At 30.3% G+C, this 14,520-nt stretch overlaps 4 protein-coding genes across 18 annotated transcripts; 3 read left to right on the forward strand and 1 right to left on the reverse strand.

Annotated features, from left to right (window-relative positions):
- Nucleotides 1-201: 201 nt before the first annotated feature.
- On the forward strand, nucleotides 202-6,588 carry LOC117155562 (uncharacterized). Of its 12 annotated transcripts, XR_013059833.1 has the most exons (14): nucleotides 1,453-2,386; nucleotides 2,515-2,583; nucleotides 2,675-2,738; nucleotides 3,039-3,101; nucleotides 3,176-3,220; nucleotides 3,417-3,566; nucleotides 3,833-4,022; nucleotides 4,310-4,461; nucleotides 4,660-4,941; nucleotides 5,111-5,300; nucleotides 5,449-5,689; nucleotides 5,831-5,905; nucleotides 6,174-6,262; nucleotides 6,422-6,588. XR_013059833.1 is itself a non-coding variant. In XM_076623581.1 (13 exons), the coding sequence occupies exons 4-13, from the start codon at nucleotides 2,561-2,563 to the stop codon at nucleotides 5,781-5,783; spliced, it is 1,494 nt and encodes a 497-aa protein (XP_076479696.1). In that variant the 5' UTR covers nucleotides 202-340; nucleotides 1,027-1,212; nucleotides 1,302-1,439; nucleotides 2,515-2,560; the 3' UTR covers nucleotides 5,784-5,820. The 12 variants fall into 12 exon arrangements, 10 of the variants coding, with proteins under 10 accessions (XP_076479696.1, XP_076479695.1, XP_076479694.1 ...); XM_076623581.1 differs by lacking the exons at nucleotides 1,453-2,386; nucleotides 5,831-5,905; nucleotides 6,174-6,262; nucleotides 6,422-6,588 and adding exons at nucleotides 202-340; nucleotides 1,027-1,212; nucleotides 1,302-1,439 and having other exon boundaries at nucleotides 5,449-5,820; XM_076623580.1 differs by lacking the exons at nucleotides 1,453-2,386; nucleotides 5,831-5,905; nucleotides 6,174-6,262; nucleotides 6,422-6,588 and adding exons at nucleotides 202-292; nucleotides 1,027-1,212; nucleotides 1,302-1,439 and having other exon boundaries at nucleotides 5,449-5,820.
- Cypl (peptidyl-prolyl cis-trans isomerase-like 1 Cypl) lies at nucleotides 5,377-7,666 on the reverse strand. 3 transcript variants are annotated; one of them, XM_076623587.1, is made up of 6 exons: nucleotides 7,548-7,666; nucleotides 7,251-7,384; nucleotides 7,089-7,178; nucleotides 6,811-6,918; nucleotides 6,468-6,587; nucleotides 5,377-5,658 (listed from the first exon to the last, which is right to left on the reverse strand). In XM_076623587.1, the coding sequence occupies exons 1-5, from the start codon at nucleotides 7,616-7,618 to the stop codon at nucleotides 6,472-6,474; spliced, it is 519 nt and encodes a 172-aa protein (XP_076479702.1). In that variant the 5' UTR covers nucleotides 7,619-7,666; the 3' UTR covers nucleotides 5,377-5,658; nucleotides 6,468-6,471. The 3 variants fall into 3 exon arrangements, with proteins under 3 accessions (XP_076479702.1, XP_076479701.1, XP_033187563.1); XM_076623586.1 differs by having other exon boundaries at nucleotides 6,450-6,587; XM_033331672.2 differs by having other exon boundaries at nucleotides 6,450-6,587; nucleotides 7,544-7,665.
- LOC117155563 (uncharacterized) lies at nucleotides 7,637-9,842 on the forward strand. The gene is made up of 3 exons (XM_033331669.2): nucleotides 7,637-7,717; nucleotides 8,636-8,762; nucleotides 9,086-9,842. The coding sequence occupies exons 2-3, from the start codon at nucleotides 8,749-8,751 to the stop codon at nucleotides 9,666-9,668; spliced, it is 597 nt and encodes a 198-aa protein (XP_033187560.1). The 5' UTR covers nucleotides 7,637-7,717; nucleotides 8,636-8,748; the 3' UTR covers nucleotides 9,669-9,842.
- A 263-nt stretch (nucleotides 9,843-10,105) lies between these two features.
- Nucleotides 10,106-14,101, forward strand: sax (type I BMP receptor saxophone). 2 transcript variants are annotated; one of them, XM_033331660.2, is made up of 8 exons: nucleotides 10,106-10,204; nucleotides 10,315-10,402; nucleotides 10,698-10,876; nucleotides 10,959-11,199; nucleotides 11,273-11,541; nucleotides 11,946-12,586; nucleotides 12,674-12,905; nucleotides 13,019-14,101. In XM_033331660.2, the coding sequence occupies exons 2-8, from the start codon at nucleotides 10,336-10,338 to the stop codon at nucleotides 13,154-13,156; spliced, it is 1,767 nt and encodes a 588-aa protein (XP_033187551.1). In that variant the 5' UTR covers nucleotides 10,106-10,204; nucleotides 10,315-10,335; the 3' UTR covers nucleotides 13,157-14,101. The 2 variants fall into 2 exon arrangements, with proteins under 2 accessions (XP_033187551.1, XP_033187552.1); XM_033331661.2 differs by lacking the exon at nucleotides 10,106-10,204 and having other exon boundaries at nucleotides 10,284-10,402; nucleotides 10,685-10,876.
- Nucleotides 14,102-14,520: the final 419 nt, after the last annotated feature.

A 14,520-nucleotide genomic window follows, 5' to 3' on the forward strand; every position in this document is an offset into this window, starting at 1 on the left:
GTCAACGACTCGTCTATGTAACCTTTCTCTGCGTGCAAAGAAGATACACTAGTACACCAACAAATTTCGCGACACTGTTACTCACAGCGAACTGTCCGCGTGAACTTTCACCACCTCTATTTATACAAGGTGTATGTTTCGATGTAGAATACGCATGCGCGTCGCTACACGCGCAACACTCCCAGTAGATGTCATCGCAGACGATAACTATCGCATAGTTATTATGATTCAAATTCGTCAGCCGATATTGTGACAGAAATAATCTGCTTACGGAATAATTTTAAAATCATACGTACGTATAGTTCAATAACGCGTTACATATTGCTCTCTGTATTTCACGGTAAGCTTTGATAAGCTATCGAGCTTTGATACTTTTTGCTTTTTACCTAACATAGCCAACAACGTTCTACTTCCCATAAACAATACTGGAATATTGAATATACATATGTCGCAATAATTTGATTCTAGAAAATATCGAAAGTACTTTTGCTTTCTTCTCTAGTTCATTATCATATTTTATTTTCTTTTGCATTGTGTAAAGAATATAAAATAGTTTTATAAATTCACTTTAATATACGAATATAAATTTCACTGAAAATTCGATAGAAATCTAAAATGTAATTGTTGAAAAAATAATCTAATCGATGTACTATAAATACATAGTACCATTATAATATACTAACCTTTTCTGATCTTTAAAATCAAAAAAGTTTTATCGTAGTATCGATGGTGGTTTCATGTTACAAACATATTGCAACCATATAGCAAACATTAGTAGGAAAATATTGAAATTATTGCCAAATTGTTACACAATACAAACAAGAGCAAAACATATTTATTCAAAACGCAAAACGGCGATGATATATATTCCTAATTATTCTGTTTCATACAAAAAGTGGCCAATTCAATATCATATATATGTGGTATAGTTGTTCATATCTTGATCTACCTTTTTCTAATTTCTATAAACAAAAGTCTTAAATATTTTAAACAGATTACACTTAAACGTAATTTATTTCTTTATAGATTCACACAACGAAATCACAATTCGTAAACATTAATTACTTACTACAACATGTTATGTACATAGTAATGTGGAAATTACTTACTTTTTTATATACTTGAGTCTTTATTATAACAAGCGAGAAATCAAGTTATTTTCCAGTCCATTACGTTTTAAAGAAAAATGTTAAACGTATACATATCATATACGTACGTATATCCATACTATGTTGTTAATTTTGTTAGTAAGAAAAATAGTACTTGCAAAATAAAATTAAGTACGTTCTTATTATTTACAGGTTTAATTTTAAAGAACTCCGAAGAAATTACTCAGAATGAGATAGAAAAGTAAAGTTACAATTTCACCAGTTGTGAGTTTCTTGGACAACGCACTTACCGATTGGACAAATCATCGTCTTTTACATATAACTTATAGTGTCAGTTATCAACAGAAGAGGCTGCTGCAATAAAAATGCAGCTCTACTTTTCAGTAATTTGACTAAAACAACAAAAACGTTCTATAAATTGATAGTCAACTAATATTCCCAGTTATAAACTTCGATATCTTTCTTTCTCTCCCAATATGTACGTTTTAAACATTAAAACTGCGAACTCTGTAATTCGTTAAATCGTGCGTATTCCATATGGTAACTATAAGGAAAGTAAAATTCGCGTTGAGTTTAATCGCATATCATTACTTTGCCACTGTTGTTTGCCGCCCTGTTTACACAGGGCTTTTGGCGAGTGGCCAAATTTCTCGTGTCTCGTTTAGTTTTTGGAACGTACTTCCCGAATTTAGAGGAGGAAGCGAAACGCTCTGGCTTCCATACAGTGTGAATCAGAGTTCAGATCTCGCGTATCCCTTTGCCAAAGAACCGGTCGGTACACTCATCGGTATTTATTGAGCGTCAGGCGTCCTCGTTCATTCTGATAAACAAATCATTTTCATTGTAAAATCTACGCAATCGTTCTTTCTGAACAAATTCTTTATTTATTTTTTTCTCGAATAGCAAATTGCAAAAGCGACTCGATTGCCTGAACCCTCTACTTTTCAAGAGTATCGCAAAAGTGGCCTTCCGTGAAAATTACGCAGCGGATGTTAATTGCCTTCCTTTGACTTTTACGTATTATTTCATGATTAAACGCTCGGGTATCGTACGTTTAATAGGAGAAACGATAAATGATACAAGTAGCATGTTGTAATTTTATACACTGACAAATTGTACTTCTTTCCGTTGTAAAAAAGAAGCGAGAGCAATAATTGTACCTGAACGTTCAACAAATTTGTCGATGCTAGGAACTTTTGATTACAAAATTTCATCGTACAATTTCATTTATAACGTAACTTAAAGAATTATGGCAAATCGTTTCATAGCCTACTATGGTATGAACTTTTTACAATGCGATATAATATAAAACCACTGACTTCTGATATAATCGTCCACTATTTCTTTTTTGATATTAATATTTTTTAATCGTTTAATTAAATGAAAATATATTTTATTCTTTCAGTTTCAGAAAGCAACGCTATTTCCTATTATGAAAAGCCGTTATCATCATGCAGATCTGTACTATCAATCCGTGAGCTGATATAATATCTTAAATAATAAATTGCATTGAAATTTAATTTATTGGAAATAACGATATTTCTTAACATTACAACGCATCGTAGGCCTGAGTGCAAGCAACAACAACAACAACGACAATCAGTTATTGAGGAAAGAAGTAAAATTAAGGTAAGTTAAAATGAAACTTTGGAACGGATTAGGTTAATGCATATGAAATATCATTTCCTCAAATAAAACTTTCATCTATATTTCAGATTTTTAACGATTATCAATTTTACAATTAAAGAATGCTTGAAATTATTTTTAGGGTTTATACCGAAATAATTTAATTTCCATGATTGCAAGAGTAGAAACAATGCTATATGTCATATTTTAATGTTTGAAGCATTTGCATATATGCAAAATAATCCGGCAAAATAATATTAAATATTCGAAACTAAGAAAAACATTTTGCTTACTGTCTTTTAGATAAATCACGATGATTGCTGTAACTGCTGCTGCTGTTGTACAACTCCACAACGTACATGCTATGTAAGTACGATTAAAATATATATAATTATTTTTATTTTGTACGATCGTTGCCTTAACAATTCCGTTTACTATAGAAATATGTGCAACCAGAGGTACCAAAGTCCTTTGCCCCAATCCGTGTAAGTATAAAGCCTCATTAAAAATTTAAAATAATAATCTTTATATTACGTATTCTTCATTCGTTATCCGCAAACTGCAAAAGTTTTTTAAATTTCAGGTTGTTTCTTACACACTTGTTTATACTCCTTAGACATTTCTTTCTTTCCTTGATAACACTTTATTATAATACAATTCACCTAACAAATATTATTTCAGCATTATTGGAAATCAGGTATACCAATGGATAATAACACTACATACCGACTCTCCTATTGGGAGTGCCCGAGTGCTCCTGTGGATCCTATCCTGCCTCGAAATTGGTTAGCGACCGGAGATGGTGAAATATCAGACGAAACAACATATAAAGTAAGACGTAAAAAATAATAATATCCTTAAAGTGGGAAATATATTTTTTATTCGATGCAGGATTCAAAACTATATGATTTTTTGTAACCGAGTAATGTACATCAAATCCCTTTGCCCTAATAGGGTCATCATACACGCGTTCGTCGCTCTTTCATTGTAAAGATCTATTGATCCTCGCTTGAGATCGATTAGCCATTTGAGCTTTTCAATTTTGTTCGATATTTCTTTCATGCGTAATATCTGCACAAATTTTCGACATGTTTCAGAACAGTTATTTTGAACACTTATGTGTGAAACCTGAATCACCCTGTATACCTTGTGAGAAACAATGGCTCGGTAGAGGTCCTATACAGGATGTTACGACTCAAAAACATGACTATACGTGGAAGTCTATACCACAAATAGAACCTTATAAAGCAGAGAATAATTTATACTGTGCACCTGCACCGTTACTCGGTAAATACAAGCAGCATTAGAAGTTGTTACATGTAAATACTAATTCAAATGTTAAATGCATTATACTATATACTGGATATATATATGTATGCGTTTCACGTTCATTGTTTCTATTCTTACATAAAATATCTTCCCTTCTCAATTTTTTACGTTTATCTTCTACTTGTCCCGTAGAGATCTAACAACCCTACACAACAAACTCTAACAAAATTCAAGACTCGGCTTGTACCGTAACGGTGTACCGTTGCAAATTAATTACAACTTTGGTACGAAATTTGATGTTTCAGATGATACAACATATAAATTAAGCTACTATCAGTCTGGTTGTAATCTACCTGCGCTATCTTACGCTCCTATAAGAAAATATGTTAAACCAGATATTCCAATGGAAGACCATACAACGTACAAACTTAGTTATTGGCCAAATGAATCTATGAAGGTAGTAAGCATATTATCTTAGATGTGATATTTTGTATTATCATAACAAGCCAGTCTTTGTCTGGCTTTGCAAACGAAGGATAATACATGGTAAAACCAGCGATGCGCTTTCACGGAAAAACTATTGTTCAGCGTACAATGTATACGCATTTTTATATATTTTTCTAACAATACTTTCTTCTATTCTTGTATTCTTTAGGAAGAACCTTTATGGCAGAGAAAAGAATATTCGCCACCTGTCGAGCCGATGGATGGGTGCACAACTTACAAATTAAGTTATTGGCCACATTCGGAAAAAAGACGTTCACCAATCATACTTCAGCCAACTGATAACATTCTAAATGCTGGTTGTTGCACCGAGGATAACACAACTTATCGTCTGAGTTACTTTGGCTGTGGAGGAGATAAGCGAACTCCTATTCGGCAACCTAACAATATTCAGTTTTCGCCTTGTTCTCTATCTTATGATACCGTTCATCGAGTATGTAAGATATGAAATTTAAATATTTTAATGTTTTTTAAATTGTCTTAAAAGACACTAAAAGTCATATTTTGTACAAGTCATATATGTATTCATTTCAGCATTTCAGTATGTGTATATGCATATGTATATATAATAACGAATATGTAACATATGTATAATATTTCAGATGAGTTTCTTGGGCAACTGGTGTGTTAAACAAGATCCACCGATTATACCTTGCGATAAACAATTTTTAGGTAGAGGGCCCATACAAGAGGTAACCACGCAAAAACACGATTATACATGGAAGAATATACCATTAGAACCAGATGCTCGTCGCGCAGATAACCTTGTTCCTGCGTGTACACCTATCGAATGCACGTATTACAAATGCATCGTCTATTTTAATAAACAGCAGCAATATTGGTTTATTTATTAACATTTTTTAATAGATAATATTAACATTATTATCCTTTATTATAATATAAATCTACAAAGTTTGATCGTTTGATTGATTGTTTACAGGTTGTACTACTTACAGACTTTCTTATTTAGAGAATGATCTTAAATCGTTAACACCTATTCATAATTACGCACCAGTACGTACATGCTGCTTACCAGATGTTCCAATGGAAGCAGAAACTGTCATGCAGCTGAGTTATCAGCCTGTAGAGTGTGCGGATAAAGTTGAAAAACCATGGAGTGAGAGACCTCCTTACCAACTTCCAGTCACTCCTATGGAAGATAATACTACATACAATAAAAGGTTCTCTATCTCACTTAAATTGCTTGTCGAACCGCGATCGAAGATCCAAATGCTTTACGAACGATCGAACGAACAAAAAAATAATTTAGTTTAAATATATATTAAAAATCGTATTTATCTAAATTATGACTATTTTTTCAGTTACATTCCGCCTGGTACATTGTGCCTGTAATTCTGGCATATTTGCATGCCTATTTCATCAGCAAAAACATTAAGGTAAAAATTTAGAATACTTTAATAGCATATTATACCATTAAGTTACATAGATTATATGTAATAATTATATGTAAATATGAAGAAATGTGTTATGTCGTAATATACTCTGTTATGGTACTACTAATTTGGCTAAACTATCAATACAAAGTGTAAAAGCATAGGCAATTATAATCAAAGCATTCTACACTCTATTATTAGAATACAAATTACACGATGATAGGCGGAATGTTAAATTGTGCTACATACGAAGCATCTGTTCTATACACAGGTGATACACATATACAAGAAAATTGACAGTATGCATTCTTCGAAGGACAACATCAAAGTGACTGAGAATAAAAATTAAGCTTGAATGGGGTGAGTCTGAATGTTCTACCTTTTCTTTATAAACGTATCTTTTGTATCGTAAACTTACATGTACCATATGAGTAGTACGACTAGTGAAAAAAGTGAATTTTAGAATCTAGTACAAAGATGTGATCGATATTTTATTACGTACAAAATATTATGTTGCAGGCAAGTTTTAAAAGTAATAAATACAGACCATCAAAAGTATGTTTACTTTATTATGCATTCCTTATGGATCCTTTTACAATTTTTATGTCATCAACGGGTCTGTCATTCTTATCAGTTTCCACTAATCCAATCCTTTTCACTATTGTCATACCAGAATGGATTCTTCCTGTTAATGAAAAAGAAAAAATGTAAACAAGAATAAAAATATTTTTAAGCTCTTTGATGTTTGCAATTATTAAAGTACAATGTTAAACTGAAACACCAATATCTATAATTTCTATGATTAACTATAATTTGCATTCTCTGTTCTGTATCATTAGAACAGCAAAAATATTTTGAACGATCATAAATTGAATAATTCGCAAAATATATTTTTAAAACTTACTTACCAAAAATTGTATGTTTTCCATCAAGCCACTGTGTTGGTGCTAATGTAATAAAAAACTGTGATCCATTAGTGTTTGGTCCTGAATTAGCCATGGAAACAACTCCAGCACCTAAATCCAATATTTTTTTTTTCCATAGAATATTAAACTTGATAATGGTACATATTAATATAAGTTTTATTGAAATATCCTATGACAATATCAGATTATAATTTTGTCATTCCCACAAGTTTTTATAAATCATAAAAATAAAGATATTTGTGTTAAATATATAAACATACCGGTATGTTTTAAATCATCATGTATTTCATCATCGAAACATTCTCCATAAATAGACACACCACCTTTCCCAGTTCCAGTAGGATCACCACCTAAAACAAAATAAAATATCAAACTTTCTGAGCTAATATGAGCGGAAGTTGTTAACTAAATCAATATGATACCTTGTATCATAAAATCTCGAATAATTCTGTGAAATTTTGTTCCATTATAATAACCACGTCGTGTAAGTTCAGCAAAATTTCTACAAGTAATTGGTACATGTTTCCAATAGAGTTCTATCACTATTTCACCCATACTGTAAAAAAGAAGATTATAATAATATAGAAATATTTGCATAATAATTGAATTAAAATATCATAATATGGTAATATACTTTCTTATTTTTACAATTATTATTATATTTTGCAAAATTAAAAAGAACAAAAAAGAAATAAAAGTGGTAATTAGTATATACTTGCGTTGTTTCAAATGCTACGAATGGTGGTTGCCAGTGTTTATCCGGAATACCAGATATATTTGTAAGAGCCATATTAGCATATATAATGATATTTCGTATAGTGTTTATTCTTCCTTCAGGGGTAATCTAGTAAAAACAAATAAGGTTAAATTTTAATCTAGCGGATCAAAGGTTATTAACTTTTTTATTTGTAATTTTGTAGTTTTAAACATGTAGAATCTGAAAATGCAAGTTTTCACGTTTCATAATTCTTGCATATTTATAATCCTAATAAAATTCACGTTTTATAACCATTACTCTTTACAACTTTATGAACTCTAACAAAATGTTCCAACAAGTATTTATATCATTTTATTCATAATACATGTATTCATTTACAACAATTGCCTAACTTACTTTATACTGTGCATAAATTTTAAACAAGAATCTGTTAAAGATAATAAAGATAATAATTAATTACCGTTGGTTGATTATATCGATAAGATAAAGAGTGGTACCACAGTTATACATATGTCATATTACTGCATGTATGATATGACATATATATATATAAACACGATGTTGTTACGCTATCGCATGAACTTAGCTTTGTATTCAGTGATATCGAGATGTGAATCAGAAGCGAAATTTGAAATTGTTCATGAAATCAAAAAATTAGAATTATTTAAGATTCTGCAAATCTTTTTAATCATTTTTTAATACAAAAGAGTATACAAACATTTGTATAAATCGTCATAATTGAAACTAAAGTCACTAGTTGCTTGCTTTTGAATTACAGCTTGTTTTGTGATAAATAATTTTTTTTATATTGCCTTTGCAATAGTGCAAGATCACGAAACAAGAAAAATGTATAAACCCTATCACTATCAGTTAAATTACTGTTCAAGTTTACGGGGCATTCTATAATGATCAAATGTCTATCTTTTTTTTCTAGAGTATAGAATTACAACATCATACAATATTGCAGGAAGTAGGATATGTTAATTGTAGCTGGGGGGAAATTTCAATATTTATTATGACCTGGGAACCTTTACTTCATTACCTATCATACTGAATTCATTGGAATTTACTTTTGTCACTCTGTTGCAGTGGTAAAGTTGGTACATTCACATTATTGTTGTAAGAGCTCTTATCCAATGCATTAGTTATCTTTTCATTGTGTTTATTCTACTATTTTTATTTTATTTAAAGTGTACTGTGAAATGTCATGCAAGGGGTAAGTGATAGTCTTTATAATATAATAAATTATATCTACAGCAGACTAATAATTTACAATAAAAATAAATTTATTGCAAAATCAATTTGAAATAGAAAGTTCGATGTAGACAAAATTATTAATTACTCAGCCATTTTTTTCACAATTTAATAACACCGACTCAATTAATACAATACTTATACATGTTTTGAAATAACGTTACAATACATGCGTTTTATGTTCATTAATCGATAAATGCGTTATAATCATTGAATTATGAAGTAATCAATAATGTTTTCACTTGCTCCCTATAATCACTATCACTATCTATACTTCTGTTTTAGGGCAAGTCTTCAAAAATTAGCCAAACATGATGTTATTGGATTTAGCAATAATTCTATTTTGAATAGCATGGAACGATTTATTCAAACAGTGTGTGAGATGGAAAATACGATTTTAATTCCCAGTCGACTTCTAGATTTAACAGTAGGCGATTCACAGGATAGGCTTCAGTTAGGGGACAAACGTAGTTCTATTATCAACGCAACTTTGGCTAATACCAATTTGTATCACCTTTATAACGTCATTAGTCAAATGAAAGTCGAGATCTTATGGTCACAGAATTGTATGGATAATTTTCAAGAAACAGAGAATGATTTTGTTGTGTCAGCAGAAAAATTAAAACGCGCTAGGAGTTCGAGTAGTACGTCGATGTATAGTATGCAAAGTATCTATACTTCCTCTAATTCAGAATCCGATACTTTTATTGAAAATAATTTTGGAGCGGAAAATGAGAACGATGTTAGTGCTACTGCACAGTCTTTTAAGAAGCATTTACATGGATTACATCGTAACATACAAAAGATGACACTGGCTGCTGAATATTTGATATTAAGATATCAAAATGTTATCGATCATCAAACATGATCGTCTCTTGAACGGTTGAAAGTATGTTAAATATATGTATTAATTTTATTTAGCGAAATATTTAAACAAATATCGGTACTGGATAAATTGTACACATTGCATACATGCACATACATTGATATTTAATGTACTGTTTTTGAATTATATTTATTAAACATTAAATAAAAGTTAAAATTTGGTCTTGACCTCAACTATCACGTCATGATGATACAAGTATGTACCATTAATAATACTAGTTCGATTGTGTAACAGGCCTTGATGTTTCCTTGTCATATATGTATTGATAATTTCAAATTTAGCTCCAAATCTATATATCGATATTACTAAACAAAAATAAGCTAAATTCATGCTATTAGGGTACCACATTACATATATATATATGTGTGTATACTTTATATATGTATATATATATATACATACAATATACGCATTTGGACGCATCATATGAACGGAATAAAACGATAGTAACGACATCTGTAGATATTTCTTTTTTTTAATATGAAAATAAAATACCGCCAATTCAATGTTGATCGCATGTATGTTAAATTTTTCATTCATGTTGTAGAAATATAGAAGTTACTTTTAATTTCATTGTAGACAGACACGCATAAAAAAGAATTTTGAAAAAGTGTCGATTTCATTTTAGCTCCTCAATGTTTTGACGTGCATGGCAATGGCGGATTTTATGTTTATCACATATTTTATATTATCGTTGATACTCAAATTATGTCCAGGTGGGCAATATATTTTTCAATCAAACAAATACTTTATGCTAATGACAAGCTAACAATTCAGAAACAAAACGTTTATTTTCTTCTTATTTAATGTTTCATACTAGCATCTAACACATTTATTGCTATTCTTTCAATTGAATTTTTTCTAATCTTTTTTTGTTGATTTGGCATTATTATTCAATTTGATGCACATTTATCTGAATAACTGCATACAAGTGTGCATATGCACTAATTATAAATAATGCTTCATAATATCTTGAAATATATTTCAATGGTTAACAGGACTCGTTTTTAGGAGAAGAAGAGAAGTTTTCTTTATTAGAAAATGATTTTTCTGTTGAAAGTGAAGAATCACAAAAGTCTATAGATACTATGGCTTTTAATGGCAGTTTGACTGGGCAGCAACGTTTTAAATGTCATATTTGCGAGGGACCAGATTGCTTATATTCTGAAATCTGCTATAATGCAGTTACTGTAATATCTCTTGTAATATTGTATAGAAAGTCATTAAATTACAGAATATTAGGGAAGTAATGTATGTTTTAATATTCGATAGTGTTGGAAATCTAGAGTAAGACAACCAGATGGTATAGAAAGTGTAAGTAGAGGATGTACTTCGACGATAGATCAAATGTTATTAATATGTAATAAGCAATTGCCACCACGTATTATTCAAAGTGTTACTAAAAAGAGGCATGTAAGTGGACCCTCACGAGGTGTACAATATCATGTTGAATGTTGCCAAACAGATTTTTGCAATGGCGGGCCATTTCCAATATTACATGACTTTAATGGAGGTAAATATTATACGCATAATTCCATCTTTTTATTTATATATATTTTTTGTACAAATTATGTTTCATTTTTTAGATGTTGTTGAAGAAGATTATGCAGTTAAGTTAACATTGGCAATTTTGGGTCCTGTGGTTGGATTCTGTATTATTGCTGGAATAGTGCTGTTTTATTTATTGGTATGTAGGACTCGTAAAAAAAGGACATTGGCTGCAAGGCGTAATAAACTTGTTATAGATTCTGAAATGGAGTCATCTATCCTACATTTCTCATTTTCTTCTCCAACATCCACTACGTATCATTCTCATGAACTAAAAGCAACTGCAGCTGGTGATAGTACACTAAAGGTATGATATAAAATATTACCTGTAGTAGTTCAAGTTCAAATATAGACTAATCTGTCTTCATATATATGTATATTTATATGTTTATTGTCAGCTATATTTATAGCATTAAGAGAATTTTATTACATGTAGATACAATTAAACACAGCGATATAAGCTTTTTCAGGAAAACACAAAATAATTAAACAAATAAACATAAATATAGGTATAATATGGTTACATGTTTTCTGAATTCTTTTTTATGCAATTAAACTACAAATTTGTATGCTTATTAAAAATTCATTCATTTCATTTTAGGTTCAGAAATATAAAAATTGATTCTCTTTTCTTCCTATTACATCTTCTGCTTTATTTCGTAATTTTCATATTTTAAACGTAAATATTATATAAATTGTATATTGAAATAGGAATACTTGGATGGAAGAAGCTTAACTAGTGGATCAGGATCTGGTTTACCATTATTGGTGCAAAGAACATTGGCTAAACAAGTGGCACTAGTGGAATGCCTTGGTAGCGGTGGTAATGGTGGATTTGGTGGAGAAGTTTGGAGAGGAATATGGCATGGTGAAAATGTTGCTGTAAAAATATATTTTTCACGAGATGAAGCAGCTTGGGCTCGTGAAACAGAAGTTTATTCTCAATTGCTACCATCGAGACACGATAATATTCTCGGTTATGTCGGAAGTGATATGACAAGTAGAGCAAGTTGCACTCAACTTTGGCTAGTGACTCATTATCACCCGATGGGCTCGCTTTTCGATTATTTAAATCGAACACCTCATTCTTTGACACATCATCAAACACTCAGTATTTGTTTGAGTATTGTGAATGGATTGCTTTATCTACATACAGAAATTCATGGAACTAGAGGGAAACCAGCCATGGCGCACCGTAATCTCAAATCTAAAAATATTCTTGTTAAAACTAATGGTAGTTGTGTAATTGCTGATTTTGCATTAGCTGTAACGCAAGAACGTTTGGCTACAGATAGAATCGATTTAAAACAAGGTACAAAACGATATATGAGCCCAGAGATTCTTGAGCAAACGTATGTATTACTTTTAATTATATTTTTCGAACAATAGCTTTTTAATAGTTGTCTCGTTAAATCGCTAAACTAAAAATACTTCTTTAGGATAAACGTCGAATGTTTGGAGAACTTCAGACGAGCTGATATATACAGTTTAGGATTGATACTATGGGAAGTTTGCAGGAGGTGTATAAGTAACGGTGTTGCATTAGAATATGTAGCACCATATTCTGAATGGCTTTCTAATAGTCAAGAACCTTCTATCGAAGAAATGCGAAAATTAGTATGTTTGGATCAACATAGACCACCTCTTCCTAACAGATGGCATTCTGATCCAGTATGCATTTAATTCATTAATTTTTTTCTTTAGAACTTTCTTTTTTAAAAGAATGAAATGTGAAAAGATTGTTTTCTTAGTAAGACATCAAAATAATAATATATATTTTACAGACATTGGCTGGTTTGGGGAAATTAATGAAAGAATGCTGGCATGGAAAACCTGCAGCGCGACTACCTGTTCTTAGAGTAAAAAAAACACTTGTTAAACTGGCAGCTAATGACACACGTGTCCATTTGTCCCTTGATTAAGTAGCATGTATGGATACGTATTATTTTATGCAGATATTTATTAGTACGAAGAAAATAAGCTGCGTGGCTTGTTCTGTAAATTTATTTCTTCTTTGCAAAAATGAAGGACAATTATATAAAGTTTGTGCTACTCATTTACTTTATTATAAATATATTTATAATTATCTTGAGTCGAAAGATGATACTTGAGGCAAAATGAAATGAAGTCTTATTTCATATGATTCTAATATTGTATATTACGATTTATAGGATAATATTTGTGTAGTATATTATGTGTCCTTGTATAGTGTATTTAGTAGTTAAATTAAAAAGAAATATTTTTTTGTTAATTACTACTATTATTAGTTTCTAGTACCGTAAAGCCTCAGCCGTCTCAAATAGTCTAACTAAGCTGGCGAAGAATATGTTCATCGCTTTGTGAAATTATCTAGTATAAATGAATATTCATTTATATCGGATATTTTAATTGGGTAAATAAGTTACCACTCTGTTATGTAAAGAATGAAATTTCTATCATTTTTATTCTAAGAGAATTTTTAAACTACTTGAGAGAAAGGGAGATGCGATCATCTATTATTGCCAATGGCTGAGAATTATCGATGTGTTCATTATAATTAACGTGCTTAATTAGCTAGATTATTTACTGTAATTATAACATAATAACTATAACAATTGATAATTCAATAAATAGTTGTTATAATTGTAGTAGCAACTATAAATATAAGTGGTAACAAAATCTTTATCAAAATAACAATAGATTTTTTATATCACATATATATCAATCACTAGGAAATGTTTTGCAGGTGGTAACAGCTATATATTCAAAACGTTAATAAACAGACGAGACTATTAGTACATATATCTTTTCGGCATAATATTATTTTTATATGACATGTATGAATGTTAACAAGATTTGTAATAAAAATCATAGTTAGTGTATCGTCATCCATGTAAAAAAATTTATTCACGAAATTCATCAATATTTCGATTGTTTTCACTTTTGGCGTTCTATTTTTAAATAGATCTGTTCTTTCTCCTTAGAATATTTCTTGTCGAATGTTCATCAACATCAATTAGTGAAATTACTGTGAAATGTAGATGTTCTTATGACAAAAATATTGTCGCGAGAAAAGTATTAATAAATAATCGATATAGTAAATATCCAATAATAGTATTTAATGAATAATCATTATAAATTAGATATCGAAGAAAAATAGATGAAAAATTTAGGAGAATACTCCAATACATTACAAATTTAAGTTATCAAACTGAAATAACGAGTAATTTAAGTGTTAAATTTCTTAGCGCGCTATATCTTACGAACAGGTGACGCGCTATTATCACTTTTTAAAAGGGAATTCAAT

The sequence above is a fragment of the Bombus vancouverensis genome, chromosome 12 (genome assembly GCF_051014615.1).
Source record: "Bombus vancouverensis nearcticus chromosome 12, iyBomVanc1_principal, whole genome shotgun sequence".
NCBI lineage: Eukaryota > Metazoa > Arthropoda > Insecta > Hymenoptera > Apidae > Bombus > Bombus vancouverensis.